At 35.3% G+C, this 16,493-nt stretch overlaps 1 protein-coding gene across 11 annotated transcripts in view; it reads left to right on the top strand.

Annotated features, from left to right (window-relative positions):
• PHKB (phosphorylase kinase regulatory subunit beta) overlaps positions 1 to 16,493 on the top strand; it is a 100,452-nt gene that overhangs the window by 73,601 nt on the left and 10,358 nt on the right. For 10 of the 11 annotated variants that reach the window (XM_026059982.1, XM_026060015.1, XM_026060028.1 and 7 more), the window contains 10 exons: positions 937 to 1,020; positions 1,506 to 1,610; positions 2,423 to 2,505; positions 2,590 to 2,680; positions 6,045 to 6,106; positions 6,195 to 6,357; positions 7,206 to 7,287; positions 10,290 to 10,347; positions 12,076 to 12,166; positions 13,505 to 13,707. In XM_026059982.1, coding sequence (XP_025915767.1) covers positions 937 to 1,020; positions 1,506 to 1,610; positions 2,423 to 2,505; positions 2,590 to 2,680; positions 6,045 to 6,106; positions 6,195 to 6,357; positions 7,206 to 7,287; positions 10,290 to 10,347; positions 12,076 to 12,166; positions 13,505 to 13,707 — 1,022 coding nt within the window. Of the gene's footprint in view, positions 1 to 936; positions 1,021 to 1,505; positions 1,611 to 2,422; positions 2,506 to 2,589; positions 2,681 to 6,044; positions 6,107 to 6,194; positions 6,358 to 7,205; positions 7,288 to 10,289; positions 10,348 to 11,124; positions 11,216 to 12,075; positions 12,167 to 13,504; positions 13,708 to 16,493 lie in introns of all 11 variants that reach the window. The other variant, XM_026060065.1, reaches the window with a different exon arrangement.

Here is a 16,493-nt window from a genome sequence, read left to right as displayed (position 1 = left end):
ATAGGAAAAGTGTTACAGAAGGCAAAATCGACCAGACAGCATATGCAAATAATAGTTTTTAAAAGTTTTTAAAAATTCAGTGAAGAATTTGAAGGTTTTAAAATATTATATAGAATAGCAAAATAATAGTTGTAAGAAGCTAAAAGTAATGCCTAAGATAGGAAACAGCAACTTTTAATATTTAACTTCATTATAGAGTAACCAGTATAGTTACGTTTAAGACATACCTAGAAATTTCTAGATACTAATTTGGTCTGAATTGGCTCTTCTGTAATAATAGGTTTTCTCACTACAGAGTGAAGTTCAGTTTTGAAACTTCCTGCAGATAAGGAGGACTTTATGTGGTGCTTTGCACAAGCCAGAAGTTGCACCCATGTAAACTAAGTATAACATCAGGATCTGACCCAGCGCTGCTGGTTACCGTTCAGTGAAGACAACACTCTTTTAGTGTAAACCAGAGTTAACTGTACTTTCCCTGTCATGAGCAACAAGTTTTCCCAAAGTTGTTATTAAAAGGAAGGAGGGGGAGCTGTAAACACCATACTTCTGCAGCAGCTTATTGGGCTGCTGGAAGTGATGTGAATTGCATGGGATTGAATGGCTGTCGGGGAACAGTCTGTTTGTATCTTTTCTTGCATCTTGTGTTTCTTGCTTCAATTAAGTAGCTGTTTTCTCTTTGCTGTAAGTATACCCATTTTTATCCAAGTAATTAAATGTAGTCCTTGAACTATAAATGCACCAAGTATAGTGTTCTTTCACTATATTGACTTGTTATGTGGATGTATGTTTAAAAAAAAGCTACAGAAAGATCCTATTTTATGAATCTCATTTTCTGGTTAAAGCAGAATGCACACAAATTCCTATTTGAGACACAGTAGGCATGTAAGAAGATCTTATGTCTAGGTTTTCCTTAGTTTTCGTGACTCTTTTTCACAGGCTTACTTCCATTTGGGCGTCAATGACAAATTGGGATTATCTGGAAGACCAGACAGGCCTATAGGATGCCTTGGAACATCAAAGGTTGTTGCAAGAAGTTATTATCTTACCGTTATTAATATACATGTCAGATAGACATGGGTTTAGCCTCTGAACTTGAAAAACTATTTTAAATAGAATTTAAATGTAATTTTATTTTATGCACAAATCTTAATTTAAAGTCCTTATAATGTATTTTGTAAACCTGTTAAGAATACACATGCTCTATCTTACTATTATACTAGGACATATCTGTCCTAGACATCCAATTACAGTAACACTTGGCCAAAACAGCCTATAGGATGATGAAGTGTACTGCTTTAACTAAATTAGAAGGTAGGTCAGTATACCTTATAAATACCAGAGTACCTAAAATCAGAGATGTAGGTTTTATTTTTAGTGGTCTTTTTTTATTAAACTGTTCAACATTTATTGTTTCTTTGATAGTTCCAAAAGACTTTTTTCCCTGGTTACTTTAATGCTTCAAATATTTTAAAGAAAAGATTAATGGAAGCTTTATCTCCCAACAGATTTATCGAATACTAGGAAAGACTGTAGTTTGCTACTCGATCATTTTTGATCTAAGTGATTTCTACATGTCTCAGGATGTTATGATGTTGATTGATGACATTAAGGTATTTATCTAACTTTTCATTTGAAAAAGTAACAAAAATAGTCTATAGAAGAATAAACTGTACAGTTTGATTAAAATATAAGACTAAAAGGGAATGCTGTATAGTGTGTATTTTTTTAATATGTAAATTCATGAATTTATGCTGGAGAGAATATTAAGATGAATATCCTGCTAGCCCAGTATGATTGAATATCTGTATCTGACAAAGAATTTACTCAGAAGTGATTGGGAATGCTGGAGTACAGCAAACATCCTTGTTTCTTTGGGAAAACAGATGTTCTTGGTGGGAAAAGGTATGACACTGGTCTTTTTAAGGGATCTATTAAAGCCTTAGATGGAGGAAATATAATTCAGCTTTGCACAAATATTAAAAATTGCCTTCCTTCCCCAACTCTAGGGAAGGCAGCAGTGCAAAGCTCACTTGCTAAATCCCCTGTGCTTGAGCAGCTATTTCCAGTGCATAGAAAGTTGCACTGGTTATTTCATGCTAGTGGTCATGATTCAAGATCCAGATTCCCATGCATATTTAATAGGTCGTTACATGTAGTTCAGTACATCTTACTGTCTGTGATCGGTGTATACAGTAGGAGTATTCTCAGAAAATTTGTCAATAAGCAAGCTTGAAAGCAACTTACATTCTTCAGAAAAAATCTGTTAATGGTTTGATTATTAGTTAAGGTTTTTGTAACCTTCTGGGTTTTTAAGCAGTGCTGTTATTTTAAGACAAAAATTGTTTTAATAAGTTGTACTGTGTATTCTGATATGTTGCACCTGTGTGTTTTTTTTATTGTCTAACGTATATTTCTTACCTAGAATGCACTGCAGTTCATTAAGCAGTATTGGAAAATGCATGGTCGCCCACTGTTCGTTGTACTTATCCGTGAAGACAATATAAGGTAAAGAGAGAGAGAGGAAAGCATCATTTGTAGTGTGACTTTTACCTAATTACAAGATTAATGGAGTTCTGTTTAAAATTTTAGAGGGAGCAGATTCAGTCCAATATTAGATATGTTGGCAGCCTTTAGAAAGGGAATTGTTGGAGGAGTGAAAGTTCATGTTGACAGAGTACAGGTATGTGGGTTTTTTTTGTTTTTCCCTGAATGTTGTGTTCATATCTCCTATTATTAGTACATATATTCTCATTAGTATTGTTTTAAATATTTTATTTAGTATCATAAAATTCAAATCAATAACCAAGATATTTAGCAGTTTTCATTTTATCTCAAAAGAAACATGAGCTTATTAGTCTTCTAAAATTGCTAATCTTCATAGAGGATTTTCAGAAGGGAGGAAGCTTTTTCTTTCTTCAGCATTCATCCATCCTGTGAATTTACCACCAAAAGATAAATCCACGATGTCAAGCATTGAGGGATTTCTTTTGATTAGAATATCACTGAGGAAAAAAGGTGTTTCAAATATATTAAAATTCTTTCTTGAAAGAAGTGGGATCTAGTTTTAACGTATTTGCTGTCTGAATTAATCTTAAAGCAGGAACGTTATCCCATTAAAATGCAAAAATTACTGTTTGAGTCAGGTGCTGTGTTTAAATTAGATATTTATATGTGCTAATCCATTTTAACTCACACCTGTTGAAGAACCCCTCTTTGTAAGGGAGACCAAAGACAGTTATGATTCCTTGTATCCTAGAAAATCATGAATCTGTAAAAGAGCTGGCTCATTTGTAAATTAAATACTCATAGCTATAATGATTAAATATATCCCTGTAACGTTTTAAGTATTTATATATTTATATTAGTCGCATGTTGGCCATGCAGTCTCCTGTTAGCATTTACTTTTCCTATAGCAATGCCGTTGCCATCCACCAACACCTTGCATTTAAAAACAAAACAAAACAAAAAACTGTAGACAATTTGACTGCAATAACTTTATTACCTTGCATTTGATCAAACTGATGTATTATCAGGCAAGAAATTTCCCAATCTACATAATGTGTCCTTATTTTAAAAGCTACATTGTTACAGTCCTGAGGAAATAAACTTCCTCTTGCATACTCAGTGACTTTCTGCAAAAGTCAAGTAATTTTTCAAGAAATTAGTTAGTAGTTTTAAAGTATTTAAGATGTTGACAGTCATTGGTCTTTGCTGCATTTCTTATCCATTAAGAATGGTAAGTAGAAAAACTCCAAACACTTACTAGACTTTAAGGTACCTTTAAAAAAAAAAAAAAGCTCTAGTTGTGATGCTTTAAATTTGTACTGTGAGGTTTCATCTGTTGCCTATAGTYATGACTTCTTGTTGAAAAATGTTAGGCAGAGACGTAGTTAAGTGATCTAATGCCTTGCTGCTCTTAGTAAGAGATGGTCATATTCCCTGTTCTGTATGGGTCTGGCAAGCACCAGAGCCAGCGGAGGAACCATGTCTGCAGGAGTGAAAGGGAGGGAAGGGAGGATGGCTGCTGGCCTGGCTCAGACCGTCTTCAGGGGCCAGACCATAAGGTCACTGTTATTTGATTTACTCCATTGATGACAGGTCCAGCATAGGAGATTTCTGCCTTTCCAGGTTTGTCTTCTCTGGTCATGGCTGCTGCTTCAGTTCTGCTGATGAAATTGTGTCTAACCATGCTAGGGACCAGAACTACAAAATGATGTTTGAAAGCAAAGCAAAACTAGATTTGGATTAATGTTCCTGGACAGCAGTTAATATGAAGAGCTGGTACCTTTTGTTTATTTATTTATTAACCATGGTTAAACCATGGGCAGAAATCACTCCCGGTGGATCTGCCCTTGCAAGAATCATTAGTGTAACTGGGCCCTAGTAAGACTTTATTAAGTGCAGTTACATACTTGGTCAAACACCCTGAAGATTTCTTAGGTAATTTATAAAAAAAACCCACTGTGCTTTTTCCAGAAATAAATTCTTACTGCAGCCATAAAAACAATGTGCTAACTTCCCCATATGTCAGTACAACATGTATAATTAAGTGTATTGCAGCATATTAATTATTAATATCAAGATTTAGTTCCTATTTTGGCATTAAACTAAGAATATGAAAATGGTTTGGCTTAGATAGAAAATGTCTTCAGTCTCTTATTTTTTCTCAACTTCCCTTTTTCTTTTGCAGCTTTCCAAAGCCATGTCCTCTTTCTTTTATCCTTTTTATATGTAAATGGTAGATGTTAGTGATCAACATATTTATTGGTGAAATATAGTAGGTTTTTTCCATCAGTTTAGAAATAATCTCTCAATTTCACTGCACAGTTGTCGCATTTTGGAAATGGTCCCTTTCATTATGGGGGAAAGCGTTGGGGCAAGAACAAAGGATATGTCTAACTTCTGTGGTGTTTTCTTAAATAATTCATCTATTGTAACAGAATATATATTGAATCTTTGTGAAATATGTTCACCTGCTTCATTTAGATGCCTATCTGTAAATGTGCGTAGAGAGAGAACACTTACGTATCAAATTGGGTGAATCTCTCTTTTCTTGTAAAATGTACACAAAATGTAATTTCATTTAAAAATGTGCATGTTGTGTAAGCTGTATAAGGCATCTAGTTTTTTTCAGTTTTCATCTTTACTGTTTCCATCATCATCATGAGTTCAAGTGGATATGCGAGTCAAAGGATAAATGACATGAGCAATAAAAGCAAAGCAGTTTTTATTTTCAGTCAGCTCATAGTTAATATTTTACTGCGAACTTTTGTACAGTGAAAATGGAATTCAAAAGTTCCCAGTGCATGCATCAAATTTTGTTTAGCTAATGAGAACTATCAAAAACATTCTTTAAAAAAATGCTTTAGTACAACATACCTTTTCTTCTAGAAGCATATACATAGGAGATTCATAAAAATTTGGAGTGAATGATAGGTATGTAATATTTTGGGGTCTGAGGTATTTGTAAGCTGCACTTGATGCGTAAACTTTAGCAAGCATGTTCAGATTAAGGAATTACTACAGACTAGGAAATGCTTTTACGCTGTGTTTTTTTTGTGAAACGTCACTGAGATTTATAGGTGAACTAGCCTCTCAGAGATACCTGAATAAATGAGAATTATGGTCCAAAACACAGGTATCGTGCAAGATTTTGAGGAATGTGAATCTTGTGGTCTCAGATGTTTTCCCCAGACCTGTGGTTTTTTTGGTATTTTGTTTTTTTTTTTTTTAATTGGGGTGAGGGATAGATATTGGGTGATAAAGCTGTATATAGCAAGCAGAACAGTAGCAGAACCCCAGAAAAAAGACAGTAGCCCTGAGAGATTTCTGCTGTCTTAAGTGAGACCTTAAGAAAGAGCTGAAAGAGGAAAAAAAATTGTGAAAGTGTAAAGATATGTGGAACTGTAGATAAAGAAACTACTTCCCTAATGGAAACCACCAGCAACATAGTGAGAATTTGGCTCTCAGATCAAATGACAACTATATACTTATATAAATCTATGGATTTTTTTTCAATTTTAATTGTTAATTTTTAATTTCAGACATTAATATCTGGAGCAGTTGTTGAACAACTTGACTTCCTAAGAATCACTGAAACAGAAGAGTAAGGCTATGTGTAAATAACAATGATGAACTATTTGATAATTATAATGTTTTCTGAACTGTGAAGAAATTAAATACTTATTTTTCAGGACTCCTGTATTTAAGAGCTTGGAGGAGTTGGATCTTCCAAAACATTCAAAAGTCAAGAGACAGTCTAGTACTCCAAATGTTTCTGAACTTGAGCAGCAACCAGATGTAAATATTAATGACTGGAAAAACAAGTCAACATATGAGATTCTGCAGAAACTGAGTGTAAGAAAACTTGATAAAAAATACACTATAATTTAACACTCATGAGATGATAAATGATGTGCTGGTATTCTTCACAGCAGCCTACTGATATCAACATGATTACTGTCATGGCTTAATGTCAGTGATCTTTGTGTGTCTAGAGTCCTTTCAAATATAACTAATAATATATAATGTCTGATATTCTTCATCCCCAGGGAATCCTCCTCTTGATAGTCCTTAACTCAACATCATAGAACCGATCCTTCATGCTCTAACTATTGGCTTCCGTTTTTCCCAGCTATCCAAATCTTCCTCTGGTAATACATGACTGTCTAAAAGGGCAGCAATTTGTCATGTGTCATATGAATAAATATTTTATTTCTAGACTAAATTCGAAAAAACCCCTTCAGCAGTAGGTATTCATTATGATAGACTGACTTTTTAATAATACTGAGGAAGTGGTATTTTTCCTGTATCTAGAAGATGACTACCAGTGACTGTTTCTAGTTCAAGTATACTAGTTCAGTAGGAACACACAAACTATTCTATGTGGTTCTCTATGCCAGCATAAGCATCTGTGCTGTAAATGACAGAAGCCAAGAGCAGAAAACCAGGAAATATTTTTGAGGCCAAATTATTGCAACTTAGTATGAACCTAGAGCAGTCTCTGCAATAAGCAGTGAAAAGGATAGGGGATACATAGGGTATTAAATAGTTGTGATGAAGAAACCTTTCCCCTTAAAAATGAAATTTATAGAATTAGCTTAAAAAAAAAAAGCCATCTGGTTTAATTTGAAATTTGTAATAGCTCTGCTGTCTTTGCTTCATTGAAAATCTGAAGGTTGGGGTTTTGGGTTTTGTTTTCTTAGGATTGCAATTGCCTAGCAAGTCAAGCATTACTCTTGAATATATTGCTCAAAAGGGAAGGACCGTATTTTATCACCAAGGAAGGTAAGAGCTACTTTCATTTGACTATTCTGAATATTTCAGGAAGCAGCTGTCTGTGTAGTTCTAATGAACATGAATAATAGCCATGCATGCAAGCAGTTATATAGCTATTTTCTTCACCATTAAAGCAATTTCTACTTTAAATGGGATATGCACATTCATAGAGTGGAGAGGAATGAGCTGCTAAATGTATGTACTCTTTTAGATTGTTTGTATGCAGCTTCTGTGCCTGGTTGTAATTCTGAAAACGTACATATTTAAAAAAAAAAAAAAAAAGTGCATATGAACTTGTATATTAAACTGAAACTCAAGACCAGTTTATGTCTGTGACAGACTGAAATGTATGAAGCTTTATACTGATTATTTCTTAATTTTATGTAATCTGATTTTATATCAATGTATCTGTAAAGTTTGTTCTGCTTTAATTCCATATTATAGATCTAGTAGAGTGTAGGTTTTAAATTCATGTAAGATTATCCAGAATATCCTGCTAGGCTTGTTGCTTATGTGCTGCAAGTTTTTTGTTTGTTTGTTTTTTTCCCAGACTGTTGTTTGTTTAGATGCCTTTGCTTCCTCTCAGAAAGAGAAGAATGTTAAGATCAAATAATATTTCTTCTTTTGGTTATTTCTCAAGCAGTGCAATGTACCACTTCATGTTATGGATCCCTGCTTCATAATTTTGACAGGGGACAGCTGGTACTTGTGATGAAGAGTTGTCATGTTGACATAAATAGACATTATATTAGTATTGCTATATTAAAAAGGTCTTGGAAAACAATGTAAAGTGGAGCAAACATCACTATTTCAACAATGCATTGTATATTGGCCAATCTGAATCCAAAGTCTTGGTCAGCATCTGAACATTAGGCATGTTTAGCCTTTTAGGCAGGCTTTGCACCTCTGTTATCTGTACTGTTGTTGGACTTGAGCCATAGCATCTTTCTTCAGTCATCTGCAGATTGCATCCTTCCTTGCTCTGGAAACAACTTGAAGCAAACTTCCTACGCTGCATAAGCAACCAACATACAGCCACTTTTGACCATTAGATTGTGATGATGAAGAAAAAACCCACTTGACAGTGTTTAGGCTGAATACTGTTGTGCCTCTGACTGTTTAGAGTTAACACATACAAGGTCTTTTTGTGCTATCCAAGATGAAACAGTAGGTGGTGATAACCTTTTTAATATGCACCTTGCATTAAACAGTCTGAGTCACTGACTAAAGTTCCTGTCCTTCTGCGACTGGAGATTACTGAAACTGACATTAAATAATCACACTGTCAATAAAAAATAAACCTAAAAATAAAAGCTGAAGGACCTTGGTTATTCCAGCTGACAGGCACAAGGCTTCATATCCTTAGGCTATGATTTTTGTGAGTTCAACTTTCACTATTGATATTGTAGATGAAGTTCACCAGTGAGTGACTAGTATGAAAAACACTGCCTTTCCACCTGGGAATTTAAATCTAGATGCTAACTCAAACCTAAGTAATGGAATGTTTATCACCATTTTTGCTTTCAACATAATAGTCCCCACTTGAACCCTGCACAGTTGAATAGATACCACTGTAGCAGGTTGAGCCGCTCCTCTTCAAGCCCATCCCTTTTGCTGTCTTTTAAAATAACCATCAGTCTATGACTTGAAACACGGGTTCATTCCTTGGCTTTCTACCACATGTCTGAATGCAAGCTCTGCCTATTACTCCTGTATGGAAATAGGACCATGTGTCATAACTTCCAAAGCTTTGTCAGGATTTGTTTTCCACTATTTTTCCCTTCCTTTTGAAAATTCAAACCAATGTCTAGAAGCTTAAGTACAAATACAGAACTTCGTCCTGAATGTGGAGACTTACTTCATAAGGACCCAAAACCTTTCAATGAATTACTGTTCACCTTAGCTAACAACCTCTCATATCCCCTGCCAAGATATAGCAGTAAAAGCAGATCAACAATATACCCCCCTGCCTTGGAGTCCTACTTGTCCCTGAGCATCTTGTCCTGAGCATTTTGTCTCAGTACAACATCTTTGAGTAACAAAGATCCTTCTGTACCTCAAGGCTTCTTCTCTGAAACTCAGACTGTTTGCTGTGATGTAGAAGCAGTGCTCTTCTCATTTCCTATGCTCTCTTTTTTAGGTCATGTCCGTATAGCACCAGGCTAGTTTAATACATAACACTTTACAAAATGTTCACTTCACTTTTGGCACACAGAAAATCAGGTTGGGGTGGGGGGGAGTAGTAAATCAATAATGCTTATTATCTGTCAAATATTCCCTGTACTTTGCAGCAGTGATAATGAACCTAGCTGGAGTAGTGCACTAATGCACCCGAGTATCAAAGTTAGCTCACAGAGTAACTTGGGTATCTTTTGTGAGCACCCTGTTGTGGTTATTCAGAGCAGAACTGCAAGGCAGTGAAAGATCCCCTCTTTTGTGCTCTCCCAGCTTCCTGTAAATTGAATGCCTCATATCTCATGCAATTAATCAGGTCATCTACTATTCATATATAAAGTTGAAAACCAGAGAAGTTTTGGATGTCAGCTATTAAAAATTTTGCCCAAACACAGCATCACTTGAATGAACTACACTGTCAAGCACAAAACTCTCCTGTTGCTTCCTGTGGATTTTAGCTCAACAGAGGCAAGACAGCAGAACTATCTACATCCCATATCCAAAAAATAATGTGCAGTTTGATGAAGGTAATGAGATGCACCTTATAGGTCAAATCTGTGCATAGATTAATTTTCCCAGTTTATCACAATAATAGTTGATATGTTAAGTCTCTTTACAGCGTAAGCAGCAAATTTAGGTGTAATCTGGGTTGGCTTGTGGTATAACAACACACAATTGGATGACAGGGGACTGAATTGCATCTAAATTTTAGATGTTAAACACTATGCAAGTGCTTTGCTAAAGCTGATTCAGAATTAACTGATCAAATTTACCTTATTACTATTAAATAAAAATCTGTGCATCTTTTTGTGCTTTTTTTTTTAATATGCATTTAGGTACTGTTGCTGAGCATATTGAAAGAATCTACAGGCGAGCTGGCAGCAAAAAACTGTGGTCTGTATACAGTTATCATCATGTTCCTTGTTTTACACCAAGTATTTTTTTTTTCCCCTATATGTCAACCAGATCCTTACATATTAAAAAGGGAAAAAAAGGACAACTTTACTTACAAAATTGTCTTGTTTTAGTGCAGCTGAATATCTCATCCTTGCTTTGAAAAAAAGTATTTTCTTAGTATTATCTTTTTGAACATAAAACAGCAATAAGCTAGTTTTGTACTGAGTGTTATTGCAGAAGTACAGTTCTAGTTAAATTCAAATAAAGAAAAAAATGTGAAATTTTTTTTTATTTCTTGCAGGTCATGGTAAAATAGTATCAATAGCTTTATATAGTAAGGCTGGTGATCAAATATAAACTACGTTGATAAACTTATGCAATTATTTGCTTATTACCCTGAAATAATTTGGTTTGACCCTGACTTTGTCAAAATAACTTCAAAAGACTTCAGCAAGTGGGCTGGTATTTACATATTGTTTATTAATCTCTTTGCCCTGACGCTCAGTAGAAATTTCATTTATTATCAAAGAAATGATGTGAGCCTGTCCTGAAATCTGTTCTCTTGCTCTTTAAGCACTACTAACAGATGAGTCCGTAAATTTACAAACTGTTTTTCATTTTAGTCTGTTCATACAGTTAAGTGGACCTTTGTCAATGCAGTAGATGCTTTCCTTGCTGCCAGTTTTAATAAATAAAAACCAAGAGCATTTTTAGAAACAAAATATGTAAACTGTTTTTCATTTCTCTTCCCCAATTGCCATGTGACACACGTAGGTTGGTGTTGCGCTACAGTGCTGCATTTGTACAGAAATTTTCTTCTTCTATAACCTCACATATTACTACTATACTGGTACATGGGAAACAGGTAAAGTGCCCAGAGGTCTGAAATGGAGCTCCATGAGATTTTTTCTGGCTTACTTGCATTATGATGGTATCAGCTAATGCATTTTTGAAATGCTTTGCTCTTGATCTTAAAAAGTGCACAGCAGCTTTCACAGGAATCAACATCAATTGGTTGATGTATTTACTAACATTATAAAATATTACAACTTGTTCATTAGCTCTGTTGATACATGATTTTTTGCAGCTACAAAGCCCATGCTAGAAAAGCCTCAATACAGGTCTACTGAGTTTCTATTTTGTCAGGAAAATATTATTAAAAATAATTTTTTTAAACATTACCATTTCTTCATCTATCCAGCTGTTTCTGAAAGTTACAGCTAGTTTTAAAACTAGCAGTTTACATGATTCTCCTCTTTTCATCCTATACATGTGAATTATTGCCTTGATGTGGAAAAAACAAAACAAAGCCTTAGTGTTACTTTTTTTTTTTTAATCTTTCTAGCTCTTTTTTTTTTTAATTGTCTTAAAAAGTACCAAGGGTATCTGGCAAAATGATGAAATGTCACAAAACAACAGCTGACATCTTTGACTTGTCTGTTCTCAAGACGATGCCAGAGAAGAGAACAAGAAGCTTTTTTATGAAGTTTGTAGTTTAATGACTTCTAACTAAATTTATTTTTAATCTATTAATCTATATTTGGACTAGAGACTAATGAAAATCCAGAGAATACTATATAAAATCGGATCTGAAGTCCACATTATAAATAATGTATGCATTTATCAAGTTAATTTGGGGATCTCTCAGTGTGGTTCAAAATTATATATGAATTCATTAAACTAACTTTTGATATGTAGTGGGACTGCTCTGTTTTCTGCCCTCAGGTCTGTTGTGCGCTTCGCAGCAAGTCTTTTAGGTAAACTAGTGGACAGCCTTGCACCATCTATTACTAATGTTTTAGTTCAGGGCAAGCAGGTAAGTATTTACTTTTCAGAAATGTATTAAGGAATGATAATAGAGAAAATAAATTAATGGGCTTTTTCATTTTGAAGACCTTTATGATGCTTTTTTTTAGAAGTACGGAATAACTTAAAAATCCTTACTGAGGAAGAAAAATCCAGAGGAAATAAAGATACTATAAGTAGTACTTACATATGCTGAGGGCTAATTAATTTACTTTAATGACATAGAGCAATATTAAGCAGACAGTTCGGTGAACAATCTGGGTGAGAAGGGGAAAAAGCACATTTTACATAACTCCTTAGACTTTTATTCCCCTTTCTTTCAAGAAGGGAGATGGATTCAAGTAGTAAAGTTTATCTTTTAAGGATCAGTTAATGAAGATACAGCCACTCTTTCTGTAATTGAGCATAATAAGACAGATGGGTGCCAGGTGATTTTTCACAAGGAATAACCAGTTAAACAAAAAGTCCTTCAAAATTCTAGTTTTCTGCCCCAAAGTTTAATTATCAGTGTTTCTTTCTTTCCTAAGCAGGACTTTTTTTATTAATTTTTTTATTTTAATTTCATAAAGAGCTGTTTCCAAGCAACAGTAGTTGAATATTATGTGTTTTTATAGTAAAGCATGTATATGTGTCTGTTTATCTATATGCAATGCTATTATGACAGATCTGTTCTTACCTTACTCCAGACTGAGCTCTGGGTGCATGCTTCTGGTGCTGCATAGCTATAGAGGAAGCTGCATGTGCATGCAGCATAACTGTTGGTGCTTATTTTCAAGTTTTTAATCTAACTTGCTTTCATCAATTCCTTTTTATCTCTATAAGATATTATTAGATGGGAAGAATTCATGTTGCTGTTTCACTGACAGTAGATTAAAAACAGATTAGAATCTTTTTTTTTTGTACTTAACCAACCCAGTATCAGAAATCCATTCCATGTTTTTAAAATGAGGGTTATAACTTCTGGGATGCTATTAGAAATAAGAAAACAAAAATATGAACTTAATTCTGAATTTTAAATGAGCTGCATAGCTGAAATGTCAGAAATGAGAGAATATCTAAAACTGGTGTACACTCATGATGATACAGCCTGTTTTAAAATCCAAGCAGTAATCTTGTACAGTTATTCTTATTTGGAATATATTTTTCCAAAATTACTGTTATCTTTAGTGAACTTTGTTTTAATAGCATCCAACTAACAGTATTAACAATCATCAGTCACTGAAAGCAGATTAATTTTGCATTGTGAAATTTTAGCAAGAGCAGAGTTCATTAAGTATAATTTCTGCATTATTTCTAGTGTGCTTTTGTTCCTGTCCAAATCTTCTGAATTGTTTCCAAAATACTGCAGGTGACGCTTGGAGCTTTTGGCCAAGAGGAAGAAGTTATTTCCAATCCCTTATCCCCAGGAGTGATTAAGAACATCATCTATGAAAAGTGTAATTTACAAGATGAAAGAGAAGCTGTAGTTCAGCAGGAACTTGTGATACACATTGGCTGGATCATCTCAAATTCACCTGAACTCTTCAGTGGCATGCTGAAGATACGGGTCGGGTCAGTAAAGGATCTATTGTTGTTCTTATTACTTGTACTGCAACAGAACTTACATGCATCAACTGAGATTGCTGCTCCATTGCAGTAATGGTTTATATAAGATGATTCAACAAAATTTGTCTACTTCAATTTTGTATTTTTAGTAAGCAGGCTTAAAATTATTGTGCCAAAACTGGGTACACAACTAACCTCAATCAACAGTGTAAAGTGCAGGAATGGCAGTCTAACAATACCCGAAGCTTCCTTACAGCAAACACTGTAAACTGTAGTACTTTTTTCAAAGTTCACTCCCTATCACGTTAGTGCCTCAAAACCAGAAACACTGTAGTGGGGTCTCACAGATACATTTTGTACAGCACATGGGCTAGTGCAAGCGTGCAGCCCCCCCGATCGCCTTGTCCTGCCAGCAGCCACGAGGCAGAATGTTCTGCCTGGCTCACCTAGCGGCCAAGGAGGCAGCAACCAGCCAGCTCATCGGAGAACTTGTAGCTCCACAAAAGCCACAATGAGTAAGTCTCTATCAGTGATGTAATGAGTTGGAGGAGTTCTATTTTAGATGAAAGTTGGCCTCAGACCCATACCTGCAGCAATGAAGTGTGCACTCATGCACGCACGTTGCTCCTGGTGCTGAGAGGTTCCCTTCCAGCAGTAGATATGCTGTATGTTGGGGTGCCACCTACAGTTTCCCATTTGCACAGTGGATGCAGTTTGCTCTCTGTGTATGTGCAGCAAGGCAATCTCTACAAAAATCTACTTTTCATCACTTACTAAGTACAGATGTGCAGTGCGTGCCTAGGGCTGGTAACCAGCAGGAATTTCATTACTGGTAAATGTGGTGTGGACATACAGTCCTAGAACCATAATGGATCACACCAACTCAAACACTGGTTCTTTCTTCTTTATGCTGCCCCATAGGTAGTGTAGATGTGGGCAGGGTGTGCTGCAGCCTGCCCACCTAGCAGGCAGGTTAGAGGGACATGGCTGGAGGCTGGGGATGTACTGTACAGGCATGCAGGGATGAAACAAGAGGTAGAGAACAGCCAGAGCTCTTACTGTTAGAGACTCTCAGGACTTGGGGAAGAAGGAGGGAAAAATGCAGCCTGGGATTAAGGCTCTTGGGTTGAACCTTTAAAAACTCTTTGCTCCTTTGAGCAGACATCTATGTAATGTAGTTTTTGGGCAAATAGGTAAACAAGAGAGACTGCATAAATGTGATAATCTAGGAAAGAGGCAGCATGAATTTGATTTCCTTTTGAAATCACACAATCCTCCTCCAAGTCAAGATACACTACTAGTTCTGTTCTCTAGTTTCTAACAACGGTAAGCTCATGATGTTGCATTGTCTAATTCAATTTTAAAAGTCCATCAACTACAAGCAACAAATCTCTTGAAAGCAGGGTTTCAAGGTACTTAAACTATTTGTTTTCAGTGTTTCAGTACAATAGCCTGCCTTGCCATTAGCTTGTTCTTTTGCAGTGTTGTCTGTAATGGGCATTTTGGCTAACAAAAGCTTTCTGCAGTTCAAATCTATGTGCCATTACAATTTTCCGAAAAATACTTTGAGGCACCAAGGTATACTTCTGATATTTAATGAATCTGAATAGCTGGTATCTGGCGAGAACATTATTCAAGAGCAGTTCTCTACACAAAAATACTTATATGCCATGGTAAATAAGACCTGATGTGTCCTGTAAGTTGATCTTACTAAAAATGTCTTTTTGCTCTTAAAACAAACAAAACTGAATAGTTTCCCTACACAATATTATGGACATACACAACACCTGCAACCTGCAAATAATCTGTGTTTGAATGTTATCATAGTCCATGATATCTGCATCTATGCTGCTATCTACAGTAATCATTCTGTCACATTTAGAAAGAGACGTGTTTGAATAAACACCTCTTTGAAGAGGTGAGTTGCTACTGAGTGAACTTTATAGAATTGCAGCCAGCATGCTTTATAATTAGTTCTTAACCTTTGATTACAGATTTTCAGATACAGGTCTTCATACCCAGAATGGAAAATGCTCTAGACCCAAACTGAACTTTAAAGTGTTCCATCTTGAACGTTTTTTGATAGGGAAAATGCAGCATTTCAGCACTGGAGATAGATATCAACAGTCTTTTCCCTAGCACATAATATTGATGCTTGCACTTTAGCAATATGTTTGAATCATTCTAAAAATGGTAACAAAACCATCTTGCATCACCTCTATGTACTACATACAAACTGCAGCTATATCTATCCTTTACCATTTAAATATTCTTTCTGTGTCCTCTACAGATCCACATTACTCCTTCCCCCTCCCCTTCCTGATTCTCTTTAAATATATTTTTTTGCCAGTTTTTCTTTTATTCTTCCAAGGTTAATTGTAGACACTGTTTACTTTATTTCAGTGTTATCACCCATTCCAGTGAGCAAAATTAACCTCACAGAAACAGAATTCCAATTTGATGATGATTTGATTTAGTGTCTTGTTACTGATTTGTTTTCAGGCTTTCATGTTGAAATAGATCAAGTTCCTGACAGACCTATTACTGTAAAAGCCTCCAATCAAGTGGCTTCTGCCTACCTCTCTCATCTGTCAGAGTTCAGTAGGAGGTCCACTTTTCATTTTGCTAGACTATCTCATAAGCCACTGCAAACAGAAAATACTAGTGAATAACTTGCACACAGATGCAGTTGAGTCATCAAAGAAAAATGAACTTATTCCTAAACCAGTATTTTGTTTGTTAATCTTGGTAAAACGATAAGGCCCTTGTTCACACAGTAAAATGAATAAAAG

This window comes from Apteryx rowi, unplaced genomic scaffold (assembly GCF_003343035.1).
Source record: "Apteryx rowi isolate R43461 unplaced genomic scaffold, aptRow1 scaffold_1, whole genome shotgun sequence".
NCBI classification, from domain to species: domain Eukaryota; kingdom Metazoa; phylum Chordata; class Aves; order Apterygiformes; family Apterygidae; genus Apteryx; species Apteryx rowi.
Note: the sequence above shows the minus strand (reverse complement) of the source record. Positions and strands in the feature narration are given on the sequence as shown.